The 24,434-nt window shown below is 34.2% G+C and overlaps 1 protein-coding gene across 3 annotated transcripts in view; it reads right to left on the bottom strand.

The window, feature by feature from the left end:
- Positions 1–24,434, bottom strand: part of EML5 (EMAP like 5) — a 101,781-nt gene that overhangs the window by 19,894 nt on the left and 57,453 nt on the right. For all 3 annotated transcript variants that reach the window (XR_014317616.1, XM_082761622.1, XM_082761623.1), the window contains exons 15-27: positions 24,305–24,410; positions 23,325–23,418; positions 21,709–21,809; positions 19,658–19,860; positions 19,122–19,233; positions 17,541–17,668; positions 16,546–16,687; positions 14,622–14,774; positions 13,646–13,777; positions 12,563–12,651; positions 11,591–11,767; positions 10,770–10,971; positions 9,920–10,046 (exon numbers count right to left, since the gene is read on the bottom strand). Coding sequence is in view for 2 of the 3 variants with exons in the window: in XM_082761622.1 (XP_082617748.1) it covers positions 9,920–10,046; positions 10,770–10,971; positions 11,591–11,767; positions 12,563–12,651; positions 13,646–13,777; positions 14,622–14,774; positions 16,546–16,687; positions 17,541–17,668; positions 19,122–19,233; positions 19,658–19,860; positions 21,709–21,809; positions 23,325–23,418; positions 24,305–24,410 (1,766 nt within the window). In the remaining variant the exon portion in view is untranslated. The remainder of the gene's footprint in view (positions 1–9,919; positions 10,047–10,769; positions 10,972–11,590; positions 11,768–12,562; positions 12,652–13,645; positions 13,778–14,621; positions 14,775–16,545; positions 16,688–17,540; positions 17,669–19,121; positions 19,234–19,657; positions 19,861–21,708; positions 21,810–23,324; positions 23,419–24,304; positions 24,411–24,434) is intronic.

The following is a 24,434-nucleotide window of genomic DNA, read 5'->3' as shown; positions in this document are numbered from 1 at the left end:
TGTTTACAAATTTCTGTCTGCTAAAAAAAGTCTGATTGCCCGATCACCCAAACATGATTGAGTTTAATAAAACTGTCTGTGTAAGACATAGCCAGAAATAGGTCCTTGAAATATTTAATTCAGCAACATAAATCCAGATTCTATAAAATGTAAAATCTTAACATTAGAAAACAAATCCAGATGTAAAAATAAATATTTTACATTGGATAGTTAACACAAGGCATCTTTTCACAGGGAAGAAATATAAGGTGTATGAAACACATAAAAATCAGTTTAAAAGGATGAAATAATTAAAGATAAAAAGACTGAAAATTCAGGTCATGAAAGAAAATAACTAAAGCTCATGTTTCATATTTAATTTTGTATTTCATATTTATAAATATGTACAAATTTTATTAAGAATAGCAAACAGAACACTAATTGAAGAGATTCATAGAGAAATACTTGTATAATTTCAAATAGAAGGATAGGCTAACATTTTTTTATTTTTTTTATTTTGCTACTCCAAAATTCTTATTCTTAGAGAACAGACTTGTAAGATAAACTTGCAGTCAAGGCTAAAGCTAGACTATAAGAACACAGGTATGAAAACAAGTCCAGTGTGGACATGTACAAAAGGTCTCCTCACTTGGAAACAGATACTAAGAGGTGACAATTATATTCATTCTTTCTCTTCTGCTTTAAATATGTTTCGTGAGAATGTAAGCACAGACTTCATTCTCAGAGATCCTTGGTTAAAGATCTGTTTTTCCTCTCTGAAGATGCCAGTTAGAGGGAATTTATATACATGAATCATATTCACAATATTCTTATACAGAGATCAATGGGGCTGAACAAACCAAGGGAACTCAGTCTCTACTCATATGTCTTGCCCTCCAGACCCTTCACCATCTTTGTAGCCCTCCTTTGGACACTATCTAATAGTTTTTTATATGCTTCTTTCAAAACCCGCATGCAGTATTCGAGGTGAGGCCGCACCAGCGCAGAGCAGAGCAGGACAATCCCTTCCCTTGACCAGCTAGCCATGCCGTGCTTGATGTACCCCAAGATACGGTTGGCCCTTTTGGCTGCCAGGGCACACTGTTGACTCACATTCAATTTCTGTCCACCACAAACCCAGATCCCCTTCTGTGGGGCTGCTCTCCATCCTCTCCTCCCCTAGTCTACACATCACCCCGTCCCAGGTGCAGAATCCAGCACTTTTTCTTGTTAAACTTCACATTGTTGGTGATTGTCCAAACCTCTAATGTGTCAAGATCTCTCTGCAAGGCCTAGAGAGGGCACTCAAGGGCATCAACAACTCATCTCAACTTAGTATTGTCTGCAAAATAACTCAGTAGACCTTTAGGTCCTACATCCAAGTCATTTACGAAAATATTAAAGAGAACTGAACTTAAAATGGAGCCCTGCAGAAACCCACTACATGGCCACCACCCTGACGTAACCCATTTACTATAACCCTTTGAGCCTGAACCATCAGCCCACTGCAATATGCAACCGTTCACCCACTGCAATATGCATTTATCTAGCTATATGCTGGACATTTTGTCCAGAAGGATATACTGCGAGGAACAGTATTGAAAGCCTTGCTGAAATCCAAAAAGATCACATCAACCTGCTTCCATTCTCTCAACTTTCAGGGATGAGGGAAAAAAAAGCAAAACTACTCATGTACTGGGCTACATCTACATAAGATTGTTGGCCAGTGCAAAAACTAAGGAACATATCCGATTTCTGTCAGTAATCTCAACGTACAATTTTCACGAACACTCTTGAATCATTACTGGCTCTTGAACATCTCTTTTCATTTTACTTGATGTGAAATTCCCAGCCTTCCCAGCTATTTCTCAGATTCTTTCTCCTGTTCTGTCTTACCACCACTCCTAGGATCCTTTCTTCAAGTCTGTCATAGTACAACAGTATTACCACTATGTGTGATCAAAATTCTCACTTTTTATTTTTTTAAATAAAGAAACTACATTTTTATTTATAAGTTTCTAAATCATCTATAGAAAGCATTCTCAACAGGTCATAATGTCTATCATATTAAGCAAATACAGAAATAGGTCATCAGGAAAAATATTTGATCATATCACAGTAGATGAGCAATTTCACTTGCAAATACTCTGATCAAGATATCCCACACAATACAGATCTCCTAGTGCCACATGGAAGCCCTCTTATTGCTGTGCACTAATGAAATCCAGTAACTATCCAATTAAATAAAACCACTGAAGTGCATGAACAAAAATTCAAGGACACATTCTTTATGGAGAATGGGTTCTCCGAAAGCACTTCAGTGATACAGAAAATAAAAATTTGCCCTTATTCATTCAAGTAAATGAAGATAGAGAGAGGGAAAAAAAGAGGAACTAATTAAAATTAAATTTTAGGTCCAATTAAAAAGCTAACTAAATCTAACAGCTTCATTAAACCTCTTCTTTAAAAGAGGTAAATTTGCATTAAAGTTCCCCTTTCTTTCATAAAAAACTCCTCTTTTTTTTTTTTTTTTTTTTTAATATATATGTTTGGAAATGTCACTGTGTTTAATATAGAATATATATATATCCCAGAATATTATCAAGTAACTATTTTTTTTTTTTTTAAAACGGATGTATGTAAGAAGTACTGCTTAACACTGAACAAACCCTAGTGTCTACAATCATTGAAGCCAAACGGAAAAATAATAAATAGTTCTCTGGATATCAAAAGTATTTAAAAATGCACAGAGTTAAAAAGTTAAATGAATTGCACGTACCCATTATTATATTTATCTTGTTATTTTACAGCTAGGAATTCTATTTAATGAAGTATACCTAATGATTACTTACTGAAGTATATCTAATCAAAAAGGTTTCTAGCAAAAGACAAATCCAGCTGTCAAAGACATATCAAGGACTAAAGAAAATCATACTGCCACCTTATTCCACTGTGAAGTATAAATATCCAAGCCCACAAAAACACCAGCACAAATGTTTGGGCAAAAATCCAAACAGTACTGAAGAAAGGAAAGTAGAAAAAGATACACTACTCTTGCAGTTCCAGAAAGTCTTCATAGCTGAGAGAGAAGCATAATTTCTAATACTTGTCAGACAGCAAGGAAATCTTTAGATGCAGCTTCCTTTAGATTACATTTCAGGCAGTACATGGAACAAGAATGTCAGATTCTAGATCTAAGTCATCTTGCAGAAATTTCTCTTATTACCTTGAACAGCAGACTAAAAGAAGCATATCATTAACTAAAATCACTTTTAAAATTATTAAAAATTTAGTAGCAAGAAAGCAAATTAAGATTTCAGATCAAAGACAAGAGACAGCCTTACCATCAAAAAAAAAAAAAAAAAAAAAAAAAGATCTGAAGCAAGAAGTTCAAATTCTAGAGAACTGAGTCCTATTCTCTTAGGACAATTCCTAACCATCTAGCTATAAAAACAGTTTTATTCCCATCTCTGTTTAGACCTACCAAAAAGAAAAAACACTAATTCACAGAAACACTATTTTTTTAGGAGGAACTATGCACATCCTTCATTTGTCAGAGGTCAGTGCTATTTGACTACTCTTGCAAAGGAATATAAATATCAGACTAAGAAAGGACTTCACAGGTCTGGAGAGATTCAAGGAAATGGAAAGGATGCAGCTAGAACAGCAGAGGAAATCCCTGTAATGAAGTGCTTTTGAAATAAAGAAAATGAAAAGTAGGTTCAACGGGTTTTCCCCCCCAAAAAAAACAAAATAAACCAAGCCTAATAGTAACAGGGAAGTTGATGACCATATGTCATCAGACAGCACTGCAGTAAACCTGAGTGATGAGACTGCTGCTGAGCAGGCACGCTCCATGCGAAGGCTGTGTGTAACCTCTATCATTGGAGGTCAGTGCAGTTTCACAGATGGGGAAAAGGAAGATGGAGCAAAACTGACCAATCCATTTCCTGCTCACTCTAGCACACCCCCAAATATTCTATGTTTTTGACTGATGATTGGCAACCCAGCAAGACAGTCTTATTACTATTACTGTTGTTCTAGGAATTCATAAAAAAAAAAGCATAAGGAGACCTTCAACTCATCACCCTAACGTTTGACAAAGAGCACTCAAGCCTCACTTACTTCCCATCCTTTTTTTCCCCTCTTTTTAATTTCCTTTTCCCTTCATTTATGACCCTGCAAGACAGGGGAAAGTGAAAAAGCAGAAAAATAAAATACAGTAGAAAAGCATAAGAGTAAGAAAAAGTGTTACAAATTTCCCCCCCACCCTCCAATAAAGCAGTAGAAACTGAAAATACATGATTCAGGCACGAGTTTATGTTACTGGAACCAAAAGTTCCAGTAACAAAAGTGAAGATTTCTCTCCTGCATGGATCTAGAACATGGCCTTTTTCTAACATTGCTGTCTGCTAATTCCTTTTGATGGAATGGGAGAAGGAAATCATCCTTGTGTTATGCAACTGCTTGTAAAGAACATCTGTACTTAAAGTCTGTACAGATGGACAGACACACATACAGGTTGATACCTATCCTTAGCCAATCATTAGCGTTGACACATTATCATACAGAAGAATGAAATAAATAAAGTTGCTAAGAGGACTTGACAATTTACACTCAGTTACATATATAATTTTTTAGATGTGAGATAAGTACCTATCTACAAAACACTAACTATAGTGATTCAGAGCAGTGGAACTAGAATGCTAACTACAAACACATATGTATTTTTTCTCCAATTAAGTTTCAGGGTGCCAACTTGGGCATTTAAAAGCAGGAATGTTGAAGAACACCAGAATATATTTTCCAAGTGCTTTTCTAAAGTTTCAAAAGATGAAGGTATTTTTAACCTGCTAGTTATATGCAGAAACATGACTAATACAGCACACGGTGGTCATATATTTGCAAGTACAAGATTGGCTGCATGCTCAAGAATACGTGCAAAAGATGGTTGGGAGAACACGAATAACATTTTGGGGGTGAAGGCACTCATGAATGGGGTCAGTTTGAACATGTGGAAGAAGGGGTCTAGCCATCTATCACAAGGGAAACAAATACCTCAGTAATGGCACTTCACTTTCAACATGACAATAGAATCAGTATTTATACATTATTTCTTGTTAGGAGACCATGAAAAAAAAGAATAATAGAAGCAATTTGAAGTAGCTTATGAACAAGAAAAAATCCGTTTTTCATGCTTTTTGAAACAATTTCAATATTATCAATATTGCTACCCACTTAACTTGTATGGTGATATTGCACTTCACTGCCTGCATTCATTATTGATATCAAGTTTCTAACGTCATTAACTGAACAAAGGATGGTCATCTGAATTTTCCTTTTCTGAGGTTAACAAACTACCACTGGTTCTTTGAGTTCTGTGACAACTCATGATAATGTCAATTACAAAATGTATTCCTGTCTTGAAAGTTAATGTTACTGTGAGCATGATTTCCTAAAGCAAATTGCAGTTGCTAGTACAAATGAAAAGCCCCTTCTTGTGAGGGTCACCAGAGACACACTTTGTACATTGGGCAGCTTGCATAGAACTTAACAATTGATTTTGCACTAGTCTTCAGCATACAGTGACTTTCACTGTCCTCCCCAAAAGGTGCCAACAAGTATGAAGTAGAGAATGAATTTAAAAAGCAAGGAGCTTTTGCATTTACTCTTGGTAATATTTTCAAAGTCACTTTTGAAACTTTAGACATCTGATTTCCATTAGAAAATAATGAAACCTGGTAGTTTTAAAATAAGGTCCCTAACAATGATTAGTCGTCATGATTTCCACGTGCCCCGTGAGTAGGAAGTTGCATTTTGTATACAGTAGTGCACATGCAGGTAATTTAATACTTCAACACTTAAGTGACACATACACCTTGACATGTCAGGTGAACCTGTTGAAACAAGTGTAAAACCATCCACACTTGAGGTGGGAAGCCATCAGCTACGAACTGGACCGAGTGCTAATTTATACTGTGCTAAATAGTATTACAAATTATTATTTGTAAAACTTAGACATATTTAATGGTCCCTGTAGTTAATTTTATATTGGTAGGTAAAGAAATACCTAGCTTAATATATTGAACAGAACTATAACACATAAATACACAGTTTGTAAGTAGCACAGTAATATTCTGAAGAGTAATAGGTACACGGTATAGTGCCCAACATGACAGATGGCTTTTCAAGGAAAATGAAAAGATGACAGTAAAATATGGAGCAGAGAGCAAAATAAGAGCATTACCTGGAACCTCTTTTCAGCGGCAGGTAAGAAAGAGAAAAGGATTAGTTATACAAGCCTGTGTGAAAGCTAAGTGTCAGTGAATTATTCATAGAAAGAATTATTATTATTAACCTTCAAATTTGTTTACTTCTTTCTAAACATGGGAATTATAAATTCATAGGCAGTGTAGATCTATTATGAGTACAGATAACTCCAATTTATTTAAATTGGAATTATGAACAGGTACTGGCATAAGAATATAATTCTAGTAATAGTTCCTACTGTAAACAGAAAAAGAAAGCAGAAATAGACCCCAAAAGATGTCCTTCCTATAGTGAGGGGCCCAAAACTGAACACAGTATTTGAGGTGTGGCCTCACCAGAGCTGAGTACAGAGGAACTATCACTTCCCTAGTCCTGCTGGGAATTTCCAATACAATCCAGGATGCTATTGGCCTTCTTGGCCACCTGAGCACACTGCTGGCTCATATTCAGCCAGCTATTGACCACTACCCATTTTTGCACGCATTCTTCATATACAAAAAAAGACCTGAAGACAAAAAATAAAAATTGGAAGTAATTTTGCCACAAAGCCTGGTTTTGAATTGCACGTGGGAGTAGATGCAGAGCATCTAAAGAAATTTCAGCAGATGTATAATACACAGGGATCTTCCCATACAAGAGATCTTAGCCCATGTACTGAGTAATAACACCTATTAAGAATACATGATAGGAATAACTATGAGAGAGAAATGCTTTCAAAGGTTTTAGTTGCTTGCCAATCTGTAGTACAGTAAATTTGTTTTGAAAAATTAAACTGGAATTCTCTGTTGGCACAGCTGTTCCTATATAAGGTATATTAATCATAGTATCCTCCCATTAACAGTGACAAATAGTGAACACTTCAGGGAGTATGAGAGCATGCTAAGAATGCAGTGTTATCCTCCAGATTAATTTCCCAAGCTCCAGAGGTTTGCAGTTCAGGGAGCAGCTGAGCCAGAAGTGTTTTCAGAATTAACCATCCATGATGGATTTTTCTTCTGAGCAATTTAATCAGCATAAAAACATACTAGAACGGAACGTTAAGTAAAGGACAGAGATGGTTTTCTGACTTATTTTGTGATGTTGAATATCCATAAGGCTATTACATAACTTTATACATACACTAAGCATCTTTCCACATAAAAATGCATCTTCTAATATTCATTCAGCAAATATAAATAATTCGAATTACAGACATATATAATTGCTGCCTCAAAGCCCACACAATTCTGTGCATTTGATAAAAGTTAAAACAAGTATTCCCATGTCAGTGATATATTATGATAATTCTATTTCACGAGGGAATGATATATCATTACTAAAGAAAAAGGAATTGACATTGGTTTTGCCCACCTGATGACGTGTTTTTGTATTTTGGATACACTAAATGGCCTAAAAATCTGATTTTTATATGCCATACCACTACTTACAACTAGGACATTACATAAAAGGTGAGATGGTGAGATCACTTTAACTTCTCTTAAAAATCAAACTAATTCTACTGAATCAATTTTTGGTAGCCTGTGGTATCATTTATGACTCAGAATTCAGGCTATGGTCCTGAAGTACAGGACCTGGCCACACAGATGTGCTTTTGTAAGAAGCAGGAGACTGGGGAGATTTCAGGTATGCATCTTCCTTTAGCATTCTATTGTTTGACTTAACTAATTTAATACCCTGGATACTAAAAATCAGTCATAGCACTCCTTCCTGCAGTCTTCTTTCTATACAGAGGGAACTTCACTATTCACCAGAGTTTATGAATTCACTTCAGCTATCAGAAATCTCAAAACTAGGTGCAACAATCCTAACTACTAACTACACTTCTGGTATTAGAGATCAATTACCTGGTAGCATTTACCCTTACCCCCACAGAGAATTAAACTTTTCCTACACTCAACAGTAAGAAAAAAAAATTCAGATACTTTCTAAGAAGTACTTGAAAGACATTCTCAGAAGCACATGCTACAGTGGCATATACCTGTGTTTCTAAGAATACTAGGACCTAAATAGTGCTATTTAGAGATTTGATGACCTCCTCCCAATTATTCTATCTTACCTACTCAGACTGGGCTCTCTTTCTATTTAATAGAAAAAGTGTGAAAGCTTTCATTTCTGTTTCAAAGTATAAGTATTTCTGTTTCAAAGTATAAGTAACTTGGAAAAATATAGTTATTAAAATGTGTTTGATCCTGCACTTTGTGTAAATGAACTTACCTCACTACCCCCTGCCTTCATAGGAAGCAAAAGGGAAAGGAAATAAAGTAAAATAAAAATTAGCATTTATGAAAATAGACCTACTAAAAGATTTACCAATCTTAAACAATGTTAACTTCCTAAGTTAAAATGCATGCAGTTAACACACTGTGTTTCTGTTCTTCACAGAAAGTTCTCATTCCCTCCATTTGAAGTTTTAGGACCCAAAACTTTTGAACACAGAAGGCAATTGAATCCTTTCATCAACTTTGACACAATTTGAATTGGAGCCTAATTACCTTACTACAGAATTAATTTTCTTTAATATTCTATTTGAAAATGAAAACCACAACTCCATCAGTTTCAAGAAATTTGTTGAATGAAATACAAGAGTTTCCTTAAAAAAAAAATAAAATAAAATAAAAAAATAAAAAAAAACTGATCACAGCTTCCAAAGGAAAGAGTATATATATAAATCCAAAATATTTATACCATGCCCATTTTTTCTTTTGTATTTCATAGAATCAAAGAATTTCCATACCAAATGTGTCCAATTAATCAACAGAAAGACAATTTTCACTTTAAACACAAGACTGGGAAACACAGCTTTATACGTGTATGCATGCATTCTTTCCATACTGCAGGGAAAAGATGACACTAAAATCCCCACAGACAACAGACTCAATGAGGGCACCACAGATCTTCCAGCTTCACTGAGGAAAGTAGGCACACACTAACTTCACATTCTTGCAATAAGTTTCTGATCTGCTACTTCTTTATACCCTTCCTCCTAGTTAAACTGTGTTGTGTTTTCCTCACTTCTCTCTTTAGTACTAGTGTTCCTTAATCACTTTATTTCACATCTACTTTATCTGCTGGTCTAATTCTACTCTGTTCCCCAACATCTCCTCTCTTCTAAAGCATATGCCAGTGAACCAGGAAATACAACTAACTCCCAATCATGCAAAGAAATCAACTTCATTTTTGAAGGCTCATGAATAGAAACTGCAGAACCACTGTGGGCAGAATTTTAAAAGGGAAGAAGTTATCTGGAGACAGAAACCATGCACAGAGCAATTAGACAAATTTGTCAAATCAGTTTGTTAGAAAAAAACAATTGTAAGCTGTCTTACAATATGCAGTTGTGTGGGTTCATATCTACAGTGACACCACTAGCTATTTGTTGGTGCGTAAAAAGTTTCAAAAGAAGTAGATTATTAAAGAGCAGCAAATATCTCAAGAAACTCCCCGAACATAGTAAAATACATACATCATTTGGAGTCTCTTGTTCTCTCTGAATAAGAGGTACAGCCTAGTCCTTAATCATGACAACTGATAAGCGTTTTTTTCCTATAAAATATTTCCACTCTTTTTATATATCATTTTTAGATGTATATGCACATCAATATAATTATATTTTACTGTTAATCATCTTTTCGGATTGCTTTCTTGGCTAGAACTGTAATTTAGCAGTTACCTTTCATCTAAGGTTGGCTCCTTTTGTTGCAGATGAGGCTTAATTCCAAACATTGGTCTAATGTTTGTTGATAAGGCTTTGATGGTATAATTAATTTCATTTTCCCTTGTCACATCGCTGTCATAACCTAAAACAAAAAATCAAAGCAAGTAGTATCAAAACAAGATAAGATACAAAAAAAGGAATCATAATTTGTGCAGCTTTCAGTGAAGTACTGGACTACAAGAACAACTATGATATATCAATAACAAATGCACAAACAAGAGAAAGTAGCTGGGAATCATGAATATTCGTAATTAGAACTTTCTAAGAAATAAAACTCCCTAAAACATACATGGGGAAAGAATTATTAACAAAGATTCAAGGGACATTCAAAGCTACTCTGTTTCTGCTTGCTTGCCATTAACTCAGGGTCACGCCAAAGCATCTTGCTACATGACACCTGCTCTTAAATTCTGGAAGATTTAGCACCAGGCTGTCCTCTACTTGAGGATCCATTCATGAGGCTCTATCAAATAGTGTCCAAATCTAAACTGCTATAAATTTACTTTTCTATGTAGATTTTTTTAAAGTTAACTACAATAAAAACATTTTTCATTTTAAGGATGTCAAGAGACTTTTTATGAACTCTGTCTCAAAAGAGGAAATCAAATAGTTCATTATCATTTTCTTCACAACAGCTTATCAGTCTTTTCCTCAAAGAGAAGTTTTACTTAGTGTATTTACAGTGTCTTCACTATTTAAGATTACAGTAATTACATAAAATTGCTAATTAATCAAGTTTTATATAAGTAATAAACAGTTTTCTTGAAACAGCGTAATCCAGCCAATTTTATCAATTATTACTGACCTCCATCTTCTTCAGAATCTAGATCAGACTCTTCACTGTCACATTGCCTGGTATCCCGATGTCCTTCCATCTCATAAGTCCACAGCATTAAAGAGGTGTCTGCTCCTCCAACAGTGACCAACAAACTGTCATCATAGGTCCAACGAACATTTGTTACATGGGTACTGTGAGCAACATATCTCTTAAATTTTCCAAACTTTCCCTAGGGGAGAAGAAAGGGCACTGATCAAAAATTAACCAATCTTCTTGATAAAACAAAACTGAGTTGCAAGTACACCTCTGTCCAGTAACACAGTCTTAACTTTTTTTAGTTTATGCTTCATCTATTTTGCATTTGTATGTATCCCATGATTTACTGAGTTCCTCTTCTATAGAAAAGCTACTAAGTCTAACCAAGTTTCTACACCAAGCATGCAAGAATTTGTTTTGTAAAAAGAATCCAGCAATAAACACTGCATCGTGTTTCCAAGGAGAGAATATAATCTAGCAGATTAAGACTAAAATGCACAGGGAATATACTATATAATATAATATACTATATTATATAATTCTTATACTGTCCCTTACACATTTGCCACTGTCAGTGACAGGACACTATGCGAGCTGTCTCTTTAGTCTGACCTCGAATGGTCATTCTCAGTAATAATTTACAGTTTAATGCACTGCAAATTTGTAATATTGAATGCCTTCCTTCAGTCATAAGGACAAAAGTTTAAAAGTACTATTTAGTTCTTAATGATCAATTTGTACACGTTTACAAATAGTTTGGAAAGGCAGCTTTATTAACCATTCTTCAACATGCACAGCTGAGGACTACTTACTTTAGCAGGGTATCGAAATAGCTTCACAAATCCAAAATCATCTCCTGTGGCTAATACTTTACTATCACTAGTGAGGCATGAAGCAGTTACATCTGTGACTTCACCAATTATTGGCCAGATTCCTTCACAGCAAGAGCCCAGAACACTTGTCCATGATGCCCAGCCAATCTTTTCTACCTAAAAAAACAACCTGTTTGAGTCAGAGCATGCTTCTTCCTATGCAGTTTCCTTCCATATCTGATTTCAAGAAAAAATACTTGCACTGAAAAATATGCCATCTAAAAGATAATAATTTGATATTAACTGCTAATTTTCTTCAGGATTTCATGTGAGAGCCATAACTTTATTTCTACTAACTTCCACAATCACTAGACACATATAAAACGTACCTGTCCTTTCAGACTAGAGAAAACAAGTTACATTTTTCAATGCTGCTTTTCAATCTCATAGAAACTATTATTTTGAAAATTATTAATTTTCATTCTCTACCCTCTAATAATGCTCTATGTCTGAGAAAACAAACAAATATTATAGCTGTATGCACTATAATATATAGTGCATACTACACTTGTCCATGCATATTATGCATACTATACTACATTGTTACATAAAGACAGACATGATATCTTCCAAAGCAAGGTTAAGGGCTAAGAAACCTGCAGTAGGTTTTCTGAGGTGGTTAGGTACCAGAAGAAGCACACAGAAGTCCAGTGAGATTTTCACATGAGCACAAGTCAGAAACACGTATATTTCCCAAGAGAAGTGACAAATGCAACACCCCCTATGTAATTTCTCATTCCAATCACATTACCTAATTGTGTGAAAAAGGGCAACGGACAGCAAATACTTCAATAAAAGTTTTTTTCAATAGAACAGTTGTGGTTTTATACGTCATTCTCCCTTACGTGTCATAGACTGCTGCATCAAAATTCCAAGTTGCAAACAAGGTAAGAAGACATTCTATTTCCTCACCTCCAAAGTAGGAATTGTCTGTTTTTTTCCACGAGGAGCTTCAAAAAACAGCTGCTCTTTAGCACCAGTGTTAACTTGCAAGAGCTTCCCTATAAAAATAAATTACATATTGTACATTAATGTTCATTAGAACATTCCATTTATATATATTATAATTTATATATATATCTAATATCATTACACAATTATTTGTTTCTGTTCCTAAACTGGATGCATAAAAGACTGGAACTAGTAGAATGGTCTTCTGAAGATCCAAGTCAGTCCACCCCTTATATGCATGGCCACTCTGAAAACTGCACTAATACATCACTTTACCCAATACTTTATGGTTATCCCATCAGATGGCAGACAAAATGAATTGGGTATAACACAGAGCTCATTTGTGACAAATGGCTGACTATTATGCATGTGCTTCATGGGCTTGAGGAACACACAAGCTGCTTGGCCGGCCAATGGCTGTTTCCAAGCAGCTGACTTCTGCTGGTCCTTATACTTCTTTTTTGAGGGAAATTCTCAGCAATGTTCCTGTCTTCCTTCTGTTTTCACAAATCTCAAAAGATGCTAACTTCTACCACTTTTCCAAATTAATTTTAAATTGGACAGTTACAAAGGTTATGTGGTGGAATAGAAGCAGGGACTAAGAGACTATATGATTGCACTGCTATGTTTCTGTATGAAATGGAACTGAAATTCGTACTTAAATTAATACTATATTAAGATCCAGGAATAAAGTAGAAACAACAGTCTTTATGTCATTTTGGACAATATTCAAGAACACATATTCCTGAGCTACATATGTATTTTGCAGTGCACTATTCAAGAGGCAAAGTCAAACAATAAATACAGAAGATGTAATAAATAAATAAAATCTTTAGAGATAATCCGTATTACTTCAAGTTGCACAACTTCTAAATAGTAGTAAAAATAGTGGTTTTGTATTTATTCACATGCTTTATCTTCATAAACTGAAGAATCAAATCTGTCAGTGACATAAATTCATGCTGTTGATGCAATTTACCATTTTAGTCTGTAATATAATCCACTTTCCAGGACGTTTTTACAATTCAGATGAATGCTACTTACCTCTTATGTCCCAGTCCATGTGCGTTATGTAACTGGAAGCTCCCTTGCAGATTCCTACTCGTTTACTGCTCATTACATTGTAAATATCTACAAAGTTGTCACAGGATGCCACAGCTAAGTACTTTCCAGCCCCTAAAACACACCAGTAGAAACATGAGAAATAAGAAACTTAACTGGTCTGAATATTAAAAACAACTGCTTTCTGGAATTCAGCTATATTCACCTCAAATTTCTTTCAAGTAAATTTGCTGACTTATGCATCATTCCCAAGAGACTAATGTTGGTATCACAATCAAAATTTCAGTATAAAGTATATAACCATGACATTGGTACATCTGTAAACAATAAACTATTGGATGAAATTTTAAACATTTCTTGCACTCAAAGAGAGGAAAGGCTGAAGTAACCAGAAGGCAATATTGCATAAGAACTTGTATCTGTTATTTCCATCAAATTTTACCTACAGAATAATATTTTCACTGAAACAGTATTAATAGTTTAGGTCATAAATTTCAGTGCCTAAATATGAGCTGTACTGTTTGAAAAAACAAAACAAAACAAAACAAAAGGCTTCACTGGGATTGTTAAGGGAGGAAAAAGGGCTAGGGATGGAGAAAATTGCACCACAATTTTCCAACATATCAGTTTCGAGCCCCTTGATTAGCTAAAAGTAACCTAAGTGTAGAGCCAAATTTACACAGCTTAAAGTAGAATTCTTTTTTCAGTCCCTAGGGTGGCTGCTGGATGCTCATGATTTAAAATCTGACTGTTACATTTAGGAGGTTCCTATGAGCGAACCTATTCCATTAATCTCATCCTTAAATGATACTAATGTTTTTGTCAAAACATTAACATTAGTTGTCCTTACTTTTATTTGTTACACGTAAAAGAGTACTGTAGATCTCTACTTCCTTTAAAGGTTATAAAGCTTGTTTGAAGAATTTGTACATCAAAATCCCCATTTAAAGTCACTTACCAGGAGAAAAACGGATCTCTGAAATAACATCTTTCCTGTGCTGGAAGGAGACAAGATCCTCCAGGGTATCTGCATTAACTATTAAAAAACTTCCATCGTTGAGACCAACGGCTAATGCTTTTCCATCAGGAGAAAAGCAGCAACATCTACCTCCTGTGGTGAACACAGACATGTCATTCAGGTATGTGAATAATCCCTCTTTTTATTTTTCCAGTAATAAAGAAAAGCTGTTCTTCTAGTATATAGTCTAATGAAATATTATAGATGCTGCCAAGATCATTTCCAAGCTCTACTCCTGTAACAGTACATAGAAGCCATTGGTAAACAAGCACACGACTTCAGAATCTCCCATTAGATTTATTTGCATATTGATCAACATTTAACCTAAATAATAAGATTAACCACTGTCATCTATATATATATATATATATTTAATTTTGCTCTCATTCTCAAGAGATCTGATGCCAGTTGTCTGTTACCATTTGCTCTACTAAGCAGAACACAGCTGGAAAAGACCTCCTGGACTCACAAAATCCAGTTGTTTGCTTCCACAGTCACTATGTCATATAATCCTTTCACTAAACATGTCTACATTCATTTGACAAATAGTTCAATTTCCAATCTAAATGCATTTATGATCAGCTTATTATATATTTGTTTCCATGCCAGAATCTTCCATTGGCATAAATATTTTTCCCTTCTCCCCATGGAAAAACTTGTTGGTAATCTTTTGTTTAGCTAAACTGACTATCAGACAAAGCTTCATATTCACTACCCTGTGGCTCCTCTTTGTCCAAGCTCAGCTTTCAGTTCAGTTCAACTCATCTGAACACAGATGAGAGGTGTACATCAAAAATACTCTGATTAGTCTCCTGTAAATTACATGGATACTTCAATATGTCCTGAAAAAAATATCTATTACAAATAGATTTCATCCTGTGTTCAGCTAGAACATTCTGAATCTTCCAAACCTCAGTTACTCCTCAGCTAAACAGACATCTTTCTTACAGTCATCAAGTCTTGCTTTTTAATTACGAAACAATATGCAATTTCTATTACTGTAGTCTGCAATAGTATCCAGCTCTTTCTCTACAGTAAACAGGTGCTTTTTAAGATTGCCAAAACATTTCAAAATTTGTTTTTATCATCAAATTAGGTCACCACAGTCCTTACTTTTCTGCCAAAACTACTATTAAAAATATTAAGATTATTGGCTTTATAAGTCCAGCAGACTCCATCAACTTGAAACTTTTTTTTTCTAATCATTACCACCCCTGCTTGTGCCAGTTTATAGATTTTCTTACAATTAGTTCATCGATCCAGATCATTTTCAGCTAAGCTCCCCAGAAGGTGTGGTTCAAAATGCTTTACTGAACTGAAAACAGATGAAGCCTCTGTCTAGCAAAGCATACATATTCAAACCTGGATAAGGACAGTGTGGTCTAATGCTAAAAAGAGTCTCTATAGTCATTTACAGAAGATTTTTCATCCAAAATAAAATTGTATTATATGGTATACAATAAGAATTTTATGACTGCTTTTCTCTTTCCTTGTCATTCCAGACTCTTCTAACATTCACAAAGAAGAACATGACTTCTGAAATTTCTTTCAAAATGAGAATTCTTAAAATGTCCCAATATGCTTGCAATATTACTGACAATATGGCAGATTCAAGTCACTGGCTCAACTTTTATTGTAAATTTATTGCCTTAAAGCTTATTTGCAATTGTAATGTATTAAGAATAGTATTAGAAAGAAATCTCTTATACAGATTCATTAGCTTAAGGGCTATATAACTTGTGAATACAGCAGCAATAAAGTAATCAAAGAAAAGAATATACTTGGTCTTGCTTTTACAAGAATCATAACACTAGTAAATAACAACTGAATTCAGTTAGATCTTTCTTCATACTAAGCATCTTACCCTTCTTCAATTTGCGAACAGCTAACATACAATGGCTAGGAGATAAATCCCATATTCTTAAGGTTTTGTCATCACTTACAGTGGCACAAATGGGTAAATGAGGATGAGTAGCTAGACCCCAAACTTCCCCCTCCATGTGACCCTGAAAAATACACAGTGAATCAGATGATTTTATATTTAAAACTGAAATAAGAAACAAAAGATTTAAGAGGTTAAAAAAAAACAACAAACAACAGAATGAGAACATGCATTTACAGGATAATAAAGAAATGTCTAAATAGAACAGAACACCTGAAAAAAACTCCACCTTCCTACTTAAGTGCAAATTATAGTAGTCATTTATACATGTGAAAACCTTTCTCTGAGAAATTATCTACACACACACACACACCCCTAGAATTTTCCTTTTCCTAAATTACAGCATCAGGTTCTAATACATTCTGTAAAAGCTCCAATTGTTTACATATTGCATTGACCACTCACAAACTTGAAGATACAGAGACTTACATTTAAGTATGAAAGGAAATCGTATGATGACATATTTTGTAAAACAAAACAAAACAACCTGTTTTGTAGACAGGTTTAAGAAATGCTGTCTGCTTGGTATAGCAAAGAGAATTTTTTTTTTTAATGTAATTACAATGAGAAACTAAAAATAAACCTCAAAAGAGACAAAGAAGTAATTAATAGTCAAAACAAGTTAGTAAGAAATTTGGTGGAGGATCCATTGACTTACTTTATTTTTAGACTAAAACTATATTTCAGTTTATTTGACAGAATGAACTTGATGAACAAATTTCAACATGACATTCTGTGATCTGTTTTGCTCATGAAAAAGTCACAGTGCTTTATCGTAGCCTTAACAATGTATGAAATGACAGTAACTTGTTAACTTTAATAGTTACTAAAATGCTTGTTATTTCACAACAGTCTTTATCTGAAAAAATAAAACAGTATTTGTGATATGGAGTATCTAACTGATATCTAACACGTACCTGAACCAGAAGAGTTATTGGTCCACTTTTATCCACCTCCAATATCTCACCGTTCTTTGTGCCTACTAAAATATGACCATGTCCTAAAGATATGGCACGTATAGAAGGATTATCTTCTAAGAGGAGACCTAGAACATTAAAATATTATAAGACAGAAAATTTTCTTTTATGCCTTAAAGAGGATTTTTCACATGTACACATTACATTCTGATTGTAGTAAAGGATACTCAGTAGAAAACAAGCAAGAATGTAGTCCTGCATAGAAGAATTTATATGTTTGGACTCATTTAGGAGTATTTAGCAATTGCCCAACCAATGAAAGAACACACACTAGTCATTCTTTCAAACTTCTAGTTTGAGATTTTTTTCCATAATAAAACCACTATATAAAGCAAATGCCACTAATCTTTCTTCTCAGGGTATTTCTGAAGTTTCATCAGCCTCACTCACTGACTGAAAAAACTTATCTTACTGAAAAAATATGCATGTGAAATATCAGCTATATCACTATCTTTACATCCAGCATTTATGGTACTTTTAGACATAGCATTTCATTGAACAGATAGGAGAATGAGAAAAGCAGTAACAGAATGTTTTAGTTAATGGGTGTTCCACTCATGATTTCTGAAAATTAAATCATATATTTTAAAACACAGAAAATATAAATTTAATAGATTAGTGGAGGACGGACATGGGACACACAACAGGACATGACCTTATTTCCAGAACATCAAATAGGGAAAACCATAAATCAACACTAAGAGCAAGAACAAGTTAAAGGAATAGGAATTAAAGAATTCTTAAATCATTTCAACACACATATGCAATTACAGAAAATTAAGTCATAAAATTCATAAAACATACTAATCCCTTACCAAACTAACCACAATTCTAAATTCCATTCCTTTTGTAGACTCCTCCAAAACAAAAAAGATCAGAAAAGGTTACTTCATAATTAGAAACATAATAACATAATAGGCTTTATGGTCATCACTTTAAAAAAATCAGCTGGGAGGTAACAGACTCAAAGTTAAATCAATTAATTCACACAGATAGTAGGGTAAATAGGACATAAGGAAGTAGACTTTAGACATGAGGAAATGGTCTCAAGTTACTCCAGTGGAGATTTAGATTGGATATCATGAAGGTCTTCACAGAAATGTTAGTTAGGCATTGGAACGGGCTGCCCTGGGAACTGATTAAGACACCATTCCTGGAGGTTTTTAAGAGATATGTGGATATGGTGCTTAGAGACATGGTTTAGTGGGGGACTTGGTATAGTTAGGTTGATGGTTGGAAGTCATGGTCTTAAGTTTTTTCCAACCTAAATGATTCTATTGTTCTAAATATTAAGATCCGTCCCCACCAAATGTGCAAACAAACACTACAGCATGCCATGCCTCAACAACAGAAATATGACTTATTCAGAATCAGAAAAGCTTTAAAAATATTAATTTTTAGTATTTGTTATGTTAAATGTGGATCTTACCTGACTGGGTAAAGCAATTCCACAGAAAAAAAAGTTTTCTAAAAAAAGTATTTTAAATAAAATCAAAATGAGGAAAAAGTCTGCTGTGTTACCTTTAGACCCAGGAGCCAAAGCAGCCCTTTTGATGGCATATGTTTTGAGACAGCGTTCAAAGGTATCGTCCCAGAGAGCTACTACCCCGTCCTTTCCTCCAGTGACAAATCCCTGGAAAAAAAAAAAAATCCACAAGTTAGAATCACTGATCATCTTTCCTTAATATTTCAGAACCAACAGATTACTACAGCATACAAACTCACGTTGTTATGCAAGTTCTGAAGGTTTCATTGTAAACAAGTTTCATGATTTTCTAGTTAGTCTCACTCTTCTGAGTTACCAACTGAGCATAAGACAACTAAGTCTCTAAACTTCTGCTATGCAAACTTAACTTCATGCAAATCATCACATAATAACAAATATGGCAGGTCAACATAGTCTGACAGAACAATCCTCCCTACATTCAGATGGTGAACTTGTAATTCTTTCTGGCTTGACAAAGAGGTAGCTGGAACAGGAAAATGAAATTATATCATAGCAAAACACTTTTATTTGGGTCTACATTAGTTATGTTGTATCCTAGCAGTTAACTTACTTTTTCTAATGCATGCATGCTGAACACAGGACCATCATGTGCCTTGACAGTTTTTATCAGAAACACATCTCTCCAGATACAGACATCCCCTGTGGAAGTTCCAGAGAATGCCATCTCTTCAGTCCAGCCATATACTGCACACATCATTGTATCAGTTCTTCCCATTGCACCTATGCAGCCCTTTCTCCCAATTAGTCCTCCCCCTGGTTTAAAAGAAAAACAAGTCATCAAGAGTTTGCTTGTTATTTTATTTCCCCAAAGCTATGTAACTTTACCCAGAGCAACAGATCTTTCTCATCTAGGTAACCATATCCTCTATAAAGCAAGCCTAACAAAATAGACTTTTTGTTCTATTTGATAAAATGTTACTTCTAACTTACTACTTGAATCTAGTTTTGAATATGTACATACATGAACACAGACATAGAACAAAGAGAAAGTACATTTGGAAACCTCACCTATAAACATAAAAAAATAGTAACTACCACAGTTCAAAGAACTCCCTCATAAAATGCACTTGAAAAAATTGTTTACACCTTGACATCTCATCCTTTTCATGATATGTTTTCGGGAATTTTAATTTTAAGGTTTGATGTATTGACCTCTGTATGATTGAAACATTGCAGTTATATGAACTTTAAAATTCTATAAAATACCATTATCTCAAGTAATGATAGGTATGATACCTAGTAACTTCTGGCTAGAAGGCTGGATTCAGATTTTCATAAGCCTTCAAGAAACTTCATGTAGTATAAAAACAGAAGCTGCTCAGGATATGATGCTTTGTACCATTCTCATGCTTACAGAGGCAAGGTCTCAAACTCTTTGCTATCACTTGGCACTGATGAAAGCATAAGTCCTAAGTATACAATTTGGTGTCATTTCTCATATCAAGTGCACCTGTTATAGTGCAGACTTCACAGACTTTGCATTTGTTAAGGTGCACTGATCCTCTATTCCACACATTAATGCTGTTAAGTGTGTTTCACAGTGACTACCTTGCCAATGGTTCACAGAGATGGGTGGCACTACTCAAGAAATTTGTTTCCTGCTGACTGAGCAATGCCCTAAAACCAAGTGGGCATTTTAATTAATTTTTTTTTTATTCAAAAGAACCATCTCTGCTTTTATTATCTCAATTAAGGTTTCTTTCTGCAAGAATTATAGTAATATAACACGTTAATATATAGTAATTTGCCCAGTAAATATTCTCTTATACACTTTGTTCTCTATTTAGCAAGCACTAGTCTTAAAATTAGTAATTTATATAGACTTCAACAGCTTGCTCTCAGACAATGGTGACTAATTTATCTTGGAGTCAGAACTGAGAAAACTAGTATAATTTTTCTTATCACAGACTTTTATCTCTAAAATTAAGCTTTAGCAGGGACTCAGGTGAGTCGATGAGATTGTTTGAATAGTCAGAGGGTTCCTAGCATGTAAGCTAGTCTTTAGTCCATGCGTGTACATACGCCTTTTGAGGTTCAGTACAACAATGTTCACACTAACATTAGGGAATGGCTTTTTTCACTGTCCAAAGTTTTTCAAGCACATAAAGAAATCTGCTTATCTTGTTTTTTAATTGTCAAGCTCAATAGAGGTATCTAAATAAAGAGGTCTCAACTACCAGGTGTGTCCACTTCAAATACTTTGTCTGAAGTTTTGTATGTGGTTTTTATCACCTTAGATTTATTTTTGTGTATCTTTGTGAGATACATGCTCAAACTGTCCTTCTTCCAAAAACTGTTCTATTATTTTAGAGCTCTGCACTATTTTGAGATTTGATATATTATTATTGGATATAAAATCAGTCAGTAGAATATCCTTTTTTTTTTTTTCTCTACTTGTGTAGCTCTAGCAACATGGAAAATTGATCTTATATAGAATCACTATTGTGCCAATTAGCGTTATTTCTACAAAGAGTAGGACAAGGCTAACTTAGAGATAAACAAAGAAGATATCTCCCTTTCATGCAAGAAACACACGTTAAGAGAGTGTATTTATATTTCAAATCACAGAAACTACTGTAAGAAAAAAAAAAGTTACATTACCTGCTCTACGCCAGAATTTCAAGTGTTTAATTCCAACTGTAATCAACTTTTCAGGCATATAAGGATTAATCTTAACAACAAAAATCTTATCTTTGCTTCCCCTGAAATATAAAGCAAAATATTTTCCTGTTTTAAATTGAAATATAGCTCTTCATCATATTCAAAAATATTTTTGTATTGTATACTTTCTTTATCTTGCTAGCATTTACTTCCAAATCACTTACAATTATTTTATTATAAGGATGAAAGCCAAGGAATGAACATACTGAGTCCTGCTCTATTTGCCATTAGCCTTCACTTTCCAAATGTGAGTGATTACATTACTTCGGAAATCCACGAGGTGGCCTTTTCTTTACAAAGTAATATACTGAAAATTGATGCAGATATATATATATACATATACATATATACACACACACACACACACACACATATATATATGGCATTTAGACCTCAGACAGCTTATCATGAAGTTTAAAGATGTACAGTTGTATATCTTATTTATATCCATCTTTTAGTCTGAAAATAAATTGCCATTCTTATCCACTAATTCTCATTAGTTGATTTTTCTGTTTTTCTTGTTAGTTTCTTGTTAGAATTAAAAATATATTGCCCTATCAATTTTACGTGGAAATTTAATTTTGCTTTTAGAAGCACTGAAACCTGTTGCGTGTTTTAGACCTCTTACTATGCTCCTAAATACATAAAGCCCATGCTTTGCTTCAGTCCCAGAGTTTGAAAGACAGCTGTCGACTATTTTTGCTATCTATGCAAGAAGTGCTCACTAATATTTATTTCTTTAAAACACAGAAGAGCCACTAACTTTTTCTCTCTGGACAACAGCAGCAAAACTCTTACCTTCTGTGTTTTTTAAACCACTGAATGAACCCATAGCAAAGAGCTACCAGTTCCTTTCCAAATTCATGCTGTACTCCGCAAAGTACAGATGCTGTTCTCAAAAATTCTATTCCATTCCTCTGAGTAGGTAGGATGAAAAACAACCCAGAAATGAAATCCAATCTAAACTGATTAAAGTTCGATTAGAAAAACTGAGATTTGTGGGTCCAGGGAGTAGAGGGATTAAAAAAAAAAAAAAAAAAAAAAAAAAAAAAAGAAGAAATATTCCAAAAGGCCTATGTGAAAGGTCATGTGAAAGGCAAAAAAAAAATGAAAGGACAAAAACAGCATTGCCACAGAAGTCAAACTAACTGGACTTCTAGTAAATAACTAGAAGGGGAGTACTCTCCTTTCTCTTCATCATCTCCTCAGTTTCATTCACATGAAACTCAAATCATGTTCAAAATAAAAAAAGTAAGTGAAACTGTCACTGAAGAGCAATAAAGAAGTTAATGGATAAACATGAAGCTGATACACTTTTAATTGTATCAGGAGAGAGTAATAAATCCTTTTCAAACAGGATGCATACTGAAAACAGAGCGGGGAAAAGTACTCACATTATTGCTCTGTTAAAAATAATACTTAGACATAGCAAATTCAAAGGTTTAAAAAAAAAAGTGAAACTTTAGAGGACTATTATTCTTTAATTAATATATGTTGCTCACTGTCATGTGAGACTAAACCTGGGTATAAATTTTAAAATGAAGTTAAATTCCTACCTTACTGCTGAAAGCTTTTCTCCTTTCTTCCAGTCCCAGAGTACAATAGTGTGATTGTCATCTATTCCAACAGAAGCCAAACGTTTCCCATCCGCTAGAAAAATACATTTATAATTGAGAGAGTAGATAGATAACCTTATGCTGCAATAATAAGAAACTACACTAAAGAACACTGTACCTTCAGAAATATCATAAGAACATAGAAACAGGTAAATAAGCATAAAATAAGCACAGCTATGGTATACTTAGAGGTACATTTGACATCAGTATGTTTTTAAGCTTGAGTAGTAAATTGGATGGAGTTTAGGACTAAGTTAGGAACTTTACATTTGATTTAACAATTAAGAATTTTGAACTCAACAAAACACAGACTTCATGGTTAAAAATTACAACCACAGTCCTTAGTTTTTAAAATTACTCTGTCTAAAACCTGCACTTAGATATCATGTGTTTGCACCATTCCTTTGCTCTGTTAGTTGCTGATGTAGCTGCCAAAAACCTTCATCACAAACTGCATAGTATTTCCTGTTTACTCTGAAAATCCCGGTTCATTTTTAAACTTTTCTGTTAATTTCACTAAAGCAAAATTAGGAAATTCGTGAAACATTCCTAAGCATACTCCTGGTGTCAAGTCTTTCAGCAACTCTGACACATATTCCACATTAACTCCTAAGAAAAAAGTTATTTATGCTTATTCAAAATCAACATATTGCTAACGTGTACCCATCTTTGAAATTGCTAAGCATACACACAATAATGTGAAATGAGATTCATGGCTTGAAAAAGGAGAAAATTCATTTTTTTTAAAATGAATTATCACTCTAAAATAGCCTCTCTCTTTTGACATTTATCACTGGAGAGCATTTTTCATACAAAACCTTCAATGTAAAGGAATTACCAATAGTTCATTAGGATTAATTAGCTTGCATTTTCATACCGAAGGAAAGTTGTATGTAAATAAATTAACAAATACTTATTACCTGAAAAATCAACAGCACAAACACCGTACTGGTGATAGCCCTTTAATACTGAGAGTGGTTTTATTGTTTCTGTATCCCAAATGTGTATTGAGGAATCTCGACCAACCTGAAAATAAAACATATTTATAAC

Source organism: Aythya marila (genome assembly GCF_965140915.1).
Source record: "Aythya marila genome assembly, chromosome: 5".
NCBI lineage: Eukaryota > Metazoa > Chordata > Aves > Anseriformes > Anatidae > Aythya > Aythya marila.
Note: the sequence above shows the minus strand (reverse complement) of the source record. Positions and strands in the feature narration are given on the sequence as shown.